The 13,071-nt window shown below is 34.7% G+C and overlaps 1 protein-coding gene and 1 long non-coding RNA gene across 4 annotated transcripts in view; one reads left to right on the forward strand and one right to left on the reverse strand.

The window, feature by feature from the left end:
• Positions 1-4,637: 4,637 nt before the first annotated feature.
• Positions 4,638-13,071, forward strand: part of LOC127715307 (uncharacterized) — a 156,580-nt gene continuing 148,146 nt past the window's right edge. The window contains exon 1 of the long non-coding RNA XR_007988282.1: positions 4,638-5,011. This is a non-coding gene — a long non-coding RNA (uncharacterized LOC127715307). The remainder of the gene's footprint in view (positions 5,012-13,071) is intronic.
• LOC127715249 (E3 ubiquitin-protein ligase HERC2-like) overlaps positions 7,442-13,071 on the reverse strand; it is a 131,423-nt gene continuing 125,793 nt past the window's right edge. For all 3 annotated transcript variants that reach the window (XM_052221269.1, XM_052221268.1, XM_052221270.1), the window contains 5 exons: positions 12,891-13,028; positions 12,368-12,530; positions 12,026-12,131; positions 9,991-10,203; positions 7,442-9,435 (listed from right to left, as the gene is read on the reverse strand). In XM_052221269.1, coding sequence (XP_052077229.1) covers positions 9,154-9,435; positions 9,991-10,203; positions 12,026-12,131; positions 12,368-12,530; positions 12,891-13,028 — 902 coding nt within the window. In that variant the 3' untranslated portion in view covers positions 7,442-9,153. The remainder of the gene's footprint in view (positions 9,436-9,990; positions 10,204-12,025; positions 12,132-12,367; positions 12,531-12,890; positions 13,029-13,071) is intronic.

Here is a 13,071-nt window from a genome sequence, read left to right on the forward strand (position 1 = left end):
GTTCTTTGAAAATTTTATAAAATCCTTGATATTTTTTCATAGTTTTTGAAAAAGGTGTCAATGTTAAAAGTATGAAAAATCTAGAGAGAATAATTTCCCGCCAAATTTTCAATGGCTTATATCACGAAAACAAGCACACGGACCCTCATTTTTTTCTGCTTTTTTTGTTCCTTTATTTATATACTATCAATTTATAACAGTCTTTTAAAAAGCTTGTTATTTTGAAACAGAGTAGCGAAAATCCTTAAGATGAGATGGGAAAAATTTTCTTTTTAAAAATTGACAGTTAAAGCGAAATGAGAATATAGCATCTTTTATAGACGATTATGAGAATATTTATAGTATATGGCCAACTTATATCCCTATTACAAAATACATAGATAAATTCATAAAACACTGTATGCATTAATTAATATAAAACTTTAAAAGCAAATTGCTACTGTACACTTTGACTGCAATGGCTTGACTAAATTCACTCGTGCATGAAACTCAATACCCCAATCGAACCGACCTTACTATAAATAACCAAACACGTGTTAACCATAAACAAACAACACTTTTACATGTTCGAATTTTTGTACAACTTTGATAAATACATTTATATTTTAATTCGTAAACTCAAACGAACATAAAGTATTTATCAAATAACCACAAACTCTCACATGGGAGACGCCACTTGCAGATACAAGTGCACATTTTCGAAATACTAAGAACGGGAAACAGAATGGAATATTTATTGAATTTCCAAATTTTGAGAAACAGTTAATTGTGCTTTAATGTCTTCTTTAACATAACCATCCGTTTTATTAAAATCCGTCCACTTTCCAATATGTAACAAATCTGAAACATGTATAAACGAAAAGTAAATATTTTACCAGTTGAAAAACAGTTTTTGCAGGATTACCAGGTAATATTCTTTTTCCTGAACATTATTTATTCTAGTATACAACGTGTATTATGTATCAGGGTAATTCTTTCAGTGACTCTCATAAAAATGTTATCTTTTTCATATCAAATAATATACCAATATGTTTTTCTGAATCTCAGCCAAGTGGCTTCAATAACAAACAGCGTAGTGGTTTCAATAACAACCAGCTCTGTGGCTTCAATAACAATCGGCCAAGTGTCTTAAATAACCACCCAGTGGTTTTAAAAACAATTAGCCCAGTTGCTTCAATAACAATCATCCCAGTGGCTTCAATAACAACCTGCCCAGTGTCTTAATTAACAACCAGCCCAGTGGCTTCATTAACAATAATCTCAGTGGCTTCGATAACAATCAGCCCAGTGGTTTCAAAAACAACCACCCAGTGGCTTCAATAACAACCTGCCCAGTGGCTTCAATAACAACCAGCCCAAATGCTTCAATAACAAACAGCCAAGTAGTTCAATAATAACCAGCTGTGTATTTAATAACGACCATACCAGTGGCTTCAAAACAACCAGCCCAGTGGCTTCAATAACAACCAGCTCAGCAGCTTCAATAACAACCAGCTCAGTGGTGGCTTCAACAACAACCAGCCCAGTGACAAATAACAAACACCCAGTGGTTTTAATAACATTTAGCCCAGTGGCTTCTATAACAATCAGCCCAGTGGCTTCAATAACAACCTGCCCAGTGTCTTCATTAGCAACCAGCCCAGTGGTTTTAATAACAACCAGCTCATTTGCTTCAATAAAAGTCAGCTCAGTGGCTTCAAAAACAACCACCTCAGTAGCTTCAATAACAACCTGCCCAGTGGCTTCAATAACAACCAGTCCAGTGGCTTCAATAACAGACAAACAAGTAGCTTCAATAACAACCAGCTCAGTGTATTTTATAACGACCATATCAGTGGCTTTAAAAAACAACTAGCCCAGTAGCTTCAATAAAAACCTGTCCAGTGTCTTCATTAACAACCAGCCCAGTGGCTTCATTAACAACCATCCAAGTGGCTTCGAAAACATTCTGTCCAGTGGCTTCAAAAACAACCACCCCAGTGGCTTCAATAACAACCTACCCAGTGGCTTCAATAACAACCAGACCAGTGACTTCAATAACAAACAGCCAAGTAGCTTCAATAATAACCAGCTGTATATTTAATAACGACCATACCAGTGGCTTAAAAAACAACCAGCCCAGTGGCTTTAATAACAACCAGCCCAGTAGCTTCAATAACAACCAGCTCGGTGGTGGCTTCTACAATAACCAGCCCAGTGACTAAAAACAACCATCCAGTGGTTTAAAAAACAATTAGCCCAGTGGCTTCAATAACAATCAGCCCAATGGCTTCAATAACAACCTGCCCAGTGTCTTAATTATCAACCAGCCCAGTGGCTTCATTAACAATAATCTCAGTGGCTTCGATAACAATCAGCCCAGTGGTTTCAAAAACAACCACCCCAGTGGCTTCAATAACAACCTGCCCAGTGGCTTCAATAACAACCAGCCCAAATGCTTCAATAACAAACAGCCAAGTAGTTCAATAATGACCAGCTGTGTATTTAATAACGACCATACCAGTGGCTTCAAAACAACCAGCCCAGTGGCTTCAATAACAACCAGCTCAGCAGCTTCAATTACAACCAGCTCAGTGGTGGCTTCAATAATAACCAGCTCAGTGGTGGCTTCAACAACAACCAACCCAGTGACAAAAAACAAACACCCAGTGGTTTTAATAACATTTAGCCCAGTGGCTTCTATAACAATCAGCCCAGTGGCTTCAATAACAACCTGCCCAGTGTCTTCTTTAGCAACCAGCCTAGTGGTTTTAATAACAACCAGCTCAGTAGCTTCAATAACAGTCAGCTAAGTGGCTTCAAAAAAAACCACCCCAGTGGCTTCATTAACAACCTGCCCAGTGGCTTCTATAATAACCAGCCCAGTGGCTTAAATAACAGACAGCCAAGTAGCTTCAATAACAACCAGCTCAGTGTATTTCATAACGACCATATCAGTGACTTTAAAAAACAACTAGCCTAGTGGCTTCAATAACAACCTGCCCAGTGTCTTTATTAACAACCAGCTCAGTGGCTTCATTAACAACCATCCAAGTGGCTTCGATAACAATCTGTCCAGTGGCTTCAATAACAACCTGCCCAGTGGCTTCAATAACAACCAGACCAGTGGCTTCAATGACAAACAGCCAAGTAGCTTCAATAATAACCAGCTTCGTATTTAATAACGACCAAACCAGTGGCTTCAAAAATAACCAGCCCAGTGGCTTCAATAACAACCAGCCCAGTAGCTTAAATAACAACAAGCTCGGTGGTGGCTTCAACAACAACCAGCCCAGTGACTAAAACAACCACCCAGTGGTTTTAAAAAATATTTAGCCCAGTGGCTTCAATAAAAATCAGCCCAGTGGCTAGAAAAACAACCTGCCCAGTGCCTTCATTACCAACCAGCCCAGTGGTTTCAATAACAACCAGCTCAGTGGCTTCAATAGCAGTCAGCTCAGTGGCTTCAAAAACAACAACCCCAGTGGCTTCAATAACAACCTGCCCAGTGGCTTCAATAACAACCTGCCCAGTGGCTTCAATAACAACCAGCCCAGTGGCTTCAATAACAGACAAACAAGTAGCTTCTATAATAAACAGCTGTATATTTCATAACAACCATATCAGTGGCTTTAAAAAACAACTAGCCCAGTGGCTTCAATAACAACCAACCCAGTGGCTTCAATAACAACAAGCCCAGTAGCTTCAATAATACCAGCCTAGTGGCTTCAATAACAACCATCCCAGTGACTAAAACGAACAGTAGCTCAAAATGTTCTCATGCAGCTAAAAAAAACAACGATAATAAAAAAACAAAAACTTTTCATCCTTTCCCCCAATCTTTAAACCGAAAACTGGAGTGGATTAGCAACACGAGGTCAGGATTTCACCTGTACAATACAATTATTATTTAAGCTTAAACAAATTTAGCTAGTTTATGGGCCAACTTCTTGTTCTTGTTAAACATATCTGGTAAAGTTGGGATAAACGAGATGGAATAACCATTATCAATAATGATCAAAACAATGAATGTGTATCAAATTCTTTCCAATAGTTTATACGTTCTTTTTAGTCTCCCTTTAACAGATGCAGAAAGACATGAATATAATTTAATATTCACATGAAATGGACTGAACTGTACCTAAAATGTTCATTTTTATCAAGATTTTCATTATCAATATTATCAAAAAACAATACTTATCACCTTGTCCTCTAATTGGAGGGTGTTCTCTTAACTGTTTCTTTTTGGACAAGTCCGTCTCCAATGTTTAAATTCATTTCACAGATTGCTCACAAATCAAACTTTTTAAGATCAGTGCCTGTCTGAATATATTTTGTGGGTAACGGGTAACAAAAAGCAAAGTGCATAGGCTGAAATGTCTCGCCTGTTTTACTTATGATTAAATTCATGTTGAAAGTCTGTAATATGAAGGTTTTACTACAAGTATCACATATACTTAACATTATCAATATTCTATGAAAATGAGGTCATGGTCAGATGAACCATGCCAGACAGACATATACACCTTACAATCGTTCCATACAACAAATATAGTGGTCCTATTGCTAATAATACCTGAGAAACAGATCAAACCACAAAATCTTAACATTGACCAATGAACTATGAAAATGAAGTCAAGGTCATATAAACCCTGCCAGACAGACATGTACACCTCACAATTGTTCCATACACTAATAATTTTATTGACCTATTGCTTATAATATCTGAAAAATAGACCAAACCACAAAAACTAAAAATTGTCCAATGAACCATGAAAATGAGGTCAAGGTCAGATGAAACCTGCTAGACAGACAATGTTCACCTGACAATCATTCCATACACCAAATATAGTGACCCTATTGCTTGTAATATTTGAGAAATAGACCAAACCACAATAAATTGCTTCGCCGAGCACAGCTGGATACGACCGCAGAGGTCCAACCCTGAACAGTTGGGGCAAAAATGGACACAATATTCGCCCTTGATACAGGTCTGAGTTTGGATTGTAATTAAATATTTGACACATAATAGGTTTCTGACACAGAATAACTTTAGTCAAAGAACTTAGAATTGGTTATATGATTTGAATTTATATTCAATTTTTTGCTTTTGTGCAATACTATGCTGTTGCGAATTAACCCCCCCCCCCCCCCCCACCCCCTCCAAAAAAAAAAAATTTACCCCCCCCCTTTTTTTTGCAAAAAAATATTTGAAGAAATTTTCTTTTTAATTTCTGAAATCTGAAATGAGAAAAAATTGTCCCCCCCCCCCTTCCCCCCCCCCCCAAAAAAAAAAAATTCCCTCAAGATATTGTCATAATCTCAATTCAAATTTCCAATGGAGTTTGCAACCATAATTACCCATTTAAATACATCATAAAAGTCTTAAAATAGAAAATGACATACATAATCATGGCTAAAATTAATATTCCTTAATCAGCATTTTTAAATAGTAACTTCTTAAAATAAATTGATAGCTAATCACCTCAAGACAATACAACATTTCTTTATACATAATTTAAAAGCAGTGTAAGGGAGGTAATCCAAACATAACATTGTACTTTTTTTAATTGTCCATTAACCAGGAAACCCTTGTTTTTCCCCCTTTTTTGTCCCTAATTCCTTAACAGTTTGAGCCATAACCCCCCAAAACCAATCCTAACCATCCCTTTGTGGTATGGAATCTTGTGGTATAATTTCAGAAAGATCCATACACTGTTCCATAAGTTATTGTCTGGAAACTAGAAAAATGCTTATTTGGGCCCCTTTTTGGCCCCTAATTCCTAAACTGTTAGGACTATAACCCCCAAAATCAATCCCAACCTTCCTTTTGTGGTTATAAACCTTGTGTTTAAATTTCATAGATTTCTATTTACATTTACTAAAGTTATTGTCTGGAAACCAAATGTCTTCGGACGACGCTGATGATGACGACGTGATACCAATATATGACCGCAAAATTTTTTGCGGTCATATAAAAACTAAACATTGTCCAACAAACCATGAAGTTGAGGTCAAAGTCAGATGAATCCTGTCAGTCGGACATGTACACCGTACAAGCATTCCATACACCAAATATAGTTGACCTATTGCTTATAGTATCTGAGAAACGGACTTGACCATGTAACTTTAACTTTGATCACGGATCCATGTAATAAGGTTATCCTATTACTAATAATAAGTGAGTATTTCACTTAACAAAAAACAGTCAATGAACCATGAAAATGAAGAACAATGAACATATGACAGATGGAAACTTCTTAACATAAGGTATCTGCACACAAGGTATGAAGCATCCAGGTCTTATACTTTCTGAAATATAAAGATTTATATAAATAGTTTAAAAAGCTGCCGCCACAGCCTTCGCTGAATAGTAATACTAATGTCTCGCATATTGAGACTTGCATGGCAGGCGAGACAAAAAGGATTAATGACAATGTTAAAGTGACCAGTTATAACATGGCCAGCCCAACTAGATATCATTGAGATGGGAGCCATCTCTGTGGGCCCCGCTGTGAATAATATGTGGTAAAAAATTTGTATCTTTATCATTGGACATGGGGTTGTCAACTGAAACCGAAGTTTATGACCTTGACCTTTGACCTAGGAAGTTGTACATAAATTATGACACACCCTCTGGTGTTGGTTTATATACATGTCAAGTATAAACTTTGAAATCATAACGGTTCTCAAGATATAGAGCGGACACGATCTTTACCATAGGACATGGGGTTGTCAACTAAAACCAAATTTTTGACCTTGACCTTTGACCTAGGAAGTTGTACATACATTATAACACACCCTCTGGTGTTGGTTTATATACATGTCAAGTATAAACTTTGAAATCATAACGGTTCTCAAGATATAGAGTGGACACGATATTTACCATAGGACATGGGATTGTCAACTTTAAAGTTTTTGACCTTGACCTTTGACCTAGGAAGTTGTACATACATTATGACACACACTCTGGTGTTGGTTAATATACATGTCAAGTATAAAATTTGAAATCATAACGGTTCTCTAGATATAGAGCGGACACAATTTGTTACGGACGGACGGACGGACAGACTGATCACTATAGGGCGTCCGCCATTGGGCGGGGCCCTAATTATATAGGAATGGGGAACTTGCTAATGTGTTAAGGCTTGAAGTTTCAACATTTTTAAATCTTGTAAAACATGTTTGTAACGGAACAATTTTAGTCGCAATATATATACAATATAGGTATACAAGATCATCAGAACAGACTTATCTTTAAATTACACAGGCAGAAAGATTTTTGACTCTGAGTCATCTGTGCCAAACAGTCTGAAAAGTCTATGATAGTCAATATCCGAGATGATAGCTGTAAGTTTGTTTTGGTTAGAATCGGCATTTGTAACAGGGGTTTCTAATCATAACTCGTACAGAGAATTAGGTTTCGAAAGGGGTACAGAATACAGTGTAGCAACCAACGAAAAATATTTTAATTCTAATTTATTCATGATTCAACAATTGACAACAGTATATAAATGTATTGTATCACACAGCTCATGTTACATCAGATATTCCATGAGTATTCTATTCCTTAATAGGCATCCTTTTTTTGTAAGTCTCCATCTTGGTTTGAGCTTTTCGTAAAAAACAGAGCTTTTTATAAAAAACAGTATTTTAAACAAAGCATGAATTAAAAACTCTGCACTTTAATTAGACAACAGTTCTGTTATAAAAGATGGACATAATTTTTAACACCTCTTGATCAGTTTTGAGCAAACTGAGGTTTAAATGTCTTGTATAAAAAACTTACGTCATGAAATATTTTGTGTACATGAAACTGTCATGTGATGTATTTGCAGTATGCAGTTCCAATTTATTTTATGATATTCTGCTTGTAGCTACCCAATTGCAACTATGTCATCATATATAGTTTGCACAATTAAAAACAAAGTAAATTCACTTTAAAACAAATTGATAACAACAACTTTATCATTTTCACATGTAAAATTCAAGATATAAAACAGTTCAAAAGAAACTGTAAAATATCATTTATTTTTTTTCAACTAAATTTTGTTGGGTCTATTAGTTCTTAGTTATCTTAGGTGGATCTTCTTTAAGAATATCATTCTACTTTTACATTCATAAAAATAAAATTCTGCTTGTTCTAATAATTCTTCCAGAAAAACTGATCACAAATAGCACTAACAACAAATATCTATACAGATACATCTGATGAGGCACTATCACAAAACTGAAAGCATAACTTAATAATACTGGTATTTGTAACTTCATGTGTTACTGTCTTAATGGCAGGACAAAAATTTGGACAAATTATATCACAACATTCTGATGCAGTGTCATGTATCAAAGTTATTTACAAAGCAATATTATCAGGTTTTATTTTACTATCATTTAATGGGTATCAATTAAGAAATATTTTTTTTTGTTTTCTGCATTGACAATGCACCTAATAAATAAACAAAATACCCAGATAACTACAGTATTTTCACCTCATGTTGTGTTATAGATATTGGAATATTTATTCATTTTTTTTTTATATATATTTATTTTTCTCAAGTTGTCCAATAAACAATAAGAAATAATTATATACCAAGTAACCTTTAAAAAGCAAACAATTTTAAAATGCCAAACAAATACTTTTCATTACTTCTTAAACTTCAAAATAATTGTTTGAAAGATTTTTCAATAACTTTTTGCATGGATAAAGCATCTAGATTCATAACACCCAATTTAAGGAAACCTTGCCAAGAGAGTTATTTCCCTTTAGCATTGAAAATTCCATAGGTAAACAATTTAAGTTCCCTTTAAGGAAGGAATCTTGGAACCACAATAAACGAACTTAACTTATGTTTGACTAAGTTTATTTGATATAACTGTTAAGTGATGAACCAACTGGGTCTCAGTAATGCTGAAATTCACCAATACATGACTTCTTTGTTCAAATTCAAGAAATAACCTCCTAATCTTCTGCTACTCCTATTTTGTTGACAGCTATTGAAAAATGGTACAAAATTGTATCATTGTTGATGATGAAACTTTAGATGTATATCATATTTCTAGTAAAAATTATGAAATTTACAAGAAAGGATTCACTTTCCACCATGAATATCAGATCCATAAGCTCACTATAAAAAGACAAATTTTTCACTTTAAAACTTCTCAATTTGAAATAAATTAAAAGTCATCCATATCGTCAATAATTTCTCCATCAGATTCCATACTATCAATATCCTCAGACTCATCACTAACATCTGGCGTGTCCACATCACCGATCATTTCTCCAGTCAATGCTACACGAGCATAATCGTCAGTGTCAATAGACTTACAGAAATGTATGGCATATTTAAGTTTCTCTTGTAACACTGATTTACATGAGTATCTAGGCATTTTTAACAAGAAGAAACATGTATAACTTTCTGGCAAGAAATGGTCTGGTGGACTGTACTTGTCTAATACCTGCAAAGAATATATCATAACTTTCTTATAGTGAAGTACTTTTGACAATCATAGTTTTAAATCAAAGAGCAGTTTACCTGAAACATTTGAAACATTTTTATTTATAGACTGGTCTTTGCTTTGATTTCTGATTTTATAGTCTTGATTTTTTAATTGCTTTTTATATTCACTTTATAGTTGTTGCAATAGTTTTATTCTAATGTTAAATTAAACTGTGTGTAAAGTAAGGGTGCAGAAACCCTGGTATATGCCTTGTACTGACAAAAGATTTATAGTTTGTATGACATGAATTTCTGGCATTCTTATATCTAGATTTTCCCCCCAATTTTTTTTTTATATATAACATGAGGGGGTGGACAGGGTGTACCCTTCTCCCACCTCCCACCCCCCTATCTCCCACCTCCCACTTTTAGAATCTTTTTTCTCTCCCACCTATTTTTTGTCTCCCACCCCCCCTTTCTTCAATCAAATTTTATTTTCTTTTTAACCTGATTAATATTTTTTCTTTAGATTAAACATTTTATATTCAAAATAAACAATAAGCTGACTATTTACCTGAAGTACAAAATCTCTGCCTCTAAAATCTGCAATAGTCCTTGGAAGTCTTGTCCGTCCCCAAACAAATCTAAGGAATAAGGACCTTTCATTGTTTGAGAGTTCCTCCATAACTTCCCAGAACCACTGTATTAATGGCGCTATTGCTTCTATTCCTTTATATGTAGCTACAGACTTGAGCAAATTCAATGGAATGTCAGGACTGCCACACACCTATAAAGTGAAAATTACATTTGATATATTTAAAATTTCGTTTGTTTCTAATCTCTTTTCTGGATTTACCTTCATCAGTAACACTCAAAAACAAAAATTTGAAAGCCAATATGTATAAATACAGGAGCTATCAGTGGCGGATCCAGAGGGGGGCGTAGAGGGCGTACGCCCCCCCCCCCCCCCCCCCTTTGCTTGCACATTTTTCTGTTTTTTTTTTTGTAAAATGATTAATCAGACTAGACATCGCGAACTTTGCCATTTCCCGTGTATTTAATTTTTATACGACAATTCTTTACTTATAAATATATTTTTTGAACGTATTTACTGTAATATATTATTGATTATGTCAAAGTCAAGTGATTCGCTACGGTGGAGTTGACTAGTACGTCGAAAAAAACGTCACTCAGTCATTTTACAGTCAATTACAGTAACACATTGCTTAGGCTGAGGATGACAAGCATGACGCCTTCAAAGCGACAAAGTATTGAGCAAGAACGTATTGACTTCTCTTTCACAATTCCACCCAACAGAAAGTAATACTCTATTACACTCTCAGGAAAAAAAAAGTTCCACAGCAATATTATTATATTGGGGAATAATGATCCCCAATCAGTAAGCTCCAGATATAGATATAAATCTAAGGTACGGACCATTTGATTAGAGGGGGCAGTCTGAGATATTTTAGAGAAAAAATTCTGACCCTGATTTTTGCCTTAAACAAAAATTCTGGCCGTATCTGGATTGAAAACAATAATCTTGTCCACTTTTTTGCTATTAGAAAAAAATATTTTCAACAAAATTATTTAGCATTAAATGAACATGATGAATAAAAAACGGGCGTAATTTTTTTTTTGGGGGATGGGGGTTTCATGTGAATACCATATCTGACCGGAATGTCTGTTTCGCCGAACTGATATACTGAATACTTTTTTTCAAGGCCCGACTGCAACCTGCCTGCTGGGTGTGGCCTATGTCTCCATGTGTCGACCGTCATTCACAACTTCATTGTCATTTCCGACTCATTCGTAGCCTTTGGTTGATTTGGAACCCCTCACTTCCCTTGTTGGTTGAAACATTTCAACCAAACATTTGGATAAAAACTGCTTGTTTGTCTTTCTTCGTGTCGGTCGTATTGTAAATTTCATTGAATAGCCGTATATCTTGTTTACAACAAGAAATCTGTGAGGATATGCTAACTAACCATACAACAAACGAGAATTTTCCATGTCCATTTTTTACTGACAAATCCCTCATCAAATATATTAAATAGTACAAAGCTTTGGATCCATCCAATCATTTCATAATAGACAATTAATGGAGAGAATACGGCACCAAAAATGTCCAAACCCTACACTTTAACTATAAAATGCATTTTACACTTATTTTATGTTTTTTAGCCAAAAAAGGGTCCAAAAATTTTTTCGCCTCGCTCCGTTCGGCGATCTTTAATACTACGCCCCCCCTTTTCAAAATCCTGGATCCGCCCCTGGCTATATGACCAAAACGGAGCTAAAGAAGAATAGCCAAAATCATTTACGGTCAACTTTTTATGAGGGATAACTTTAAAATATAAATTTTTTCAAATTTTTATATATATATACCTGATACTCAAAGATGCTTTTTGTGTAAAGTAATCAAAGCGTGTGAGTTTATTTTTTGCTTATTTTGCATTTAAGCTTTAACCATGAAAGTATCCCTTGAATAAATTTGTTCTTTAAAGAAAAATAGAATTTAACTAAGAGAAAAGGTTCTGCACTAGAAATCGAAAACTAAACACTTAACAGTAAATAATACAGAAATTCAATGTATTAAAGATACTCACCATAGTTTCTAATTCTAACCCTGTAAACAGTGACAGTAATGGAACAGGGACTACCTTAGCCATACCTTCTCTAACCCACTTCACCTGCTCGTCAAACTCATGTAATCTGAAATCACAAATATCTGTCATCAAATGTCACCAAAGAAACGGAAGCTTATAAAAGTTGCTGAATTCCATGTCATTTGGTCTCTTGTGGATAGTTGTCTCATTCAAAGTTATGTGTTATAAACAGGCTTGATCAGCGAATAAGATATTATATCACTATCTTAACTACTGTCAATTCTTAATTCACAATAATTCAAAAAAATGCAACATATCTGAAGTAACAGTGATAAAACATACCTATAATTCATTGCAAGTCTGATATATTCAGCCTTATTCTCAGGTGCTATTCTTGAATATTTAGAACTAAGATGGATTTCCTGTCCAGAAGCACTTGGAATACTAAATGGCATTTCTGCTGATCGCAAACTTGCATCATCCATTTCTTTTATGAACATCAGACCTAAAATTAAATGTATAATTAATAGGTTGTATGTAATTCTTAATTCACCATTAGAATATTTTTCTACAATACTTATTTGTATAGATGTATTCTTTCAAAAATTCACTTTTAAGGTTGTTTCATTTGTTGAAATTCACCTTTAGAAGCATTTTAAAATCTTTCTTACTCTGTCTTGACAGTGGTGAGCCATATGACCTATATCTCATTTTCAAATTACATTTGTTAGATAAATATTTTTTGAAGAGATCCGTTTCTCAACTACTACAATGCATACAAGACAGTAGTATATTTGTAATAAAAAAAGAGATAAAAATTGAATATTGATATTTTAATTAATGATCTTCACAGAGAGATACCTACCTGGAATAAAATCTTTGTCTACCTCTGACAGATCACTTATAGTAAGTACAGGCATTCCTGCTAATTGTTTCCACACAGGTTCAGCTATATTTAGACTAAGGGGACTTCCACTTCTAATAGCTATACCAAACAACATTCCTGAAAATACACCAATCATCATTTTCTGTTATACAAATGTATC

The sequence above is a fragment of the Mytilus californianus genome, unplaced genomic scaffold, assembly GCF_021869535.1.
Source record: "Mytilus californianus isolate M0D057914Y unplaced genomic scaffold, xbMytCali1.0.p SCAF_9, whole genome shotgun sequence".
Lineage (NCBI taxonomy): Eukaryota > Metazoa > Mollusca > Bivalvia > Mytilida > Mytilidae > Mytilus > Mytilus californianus.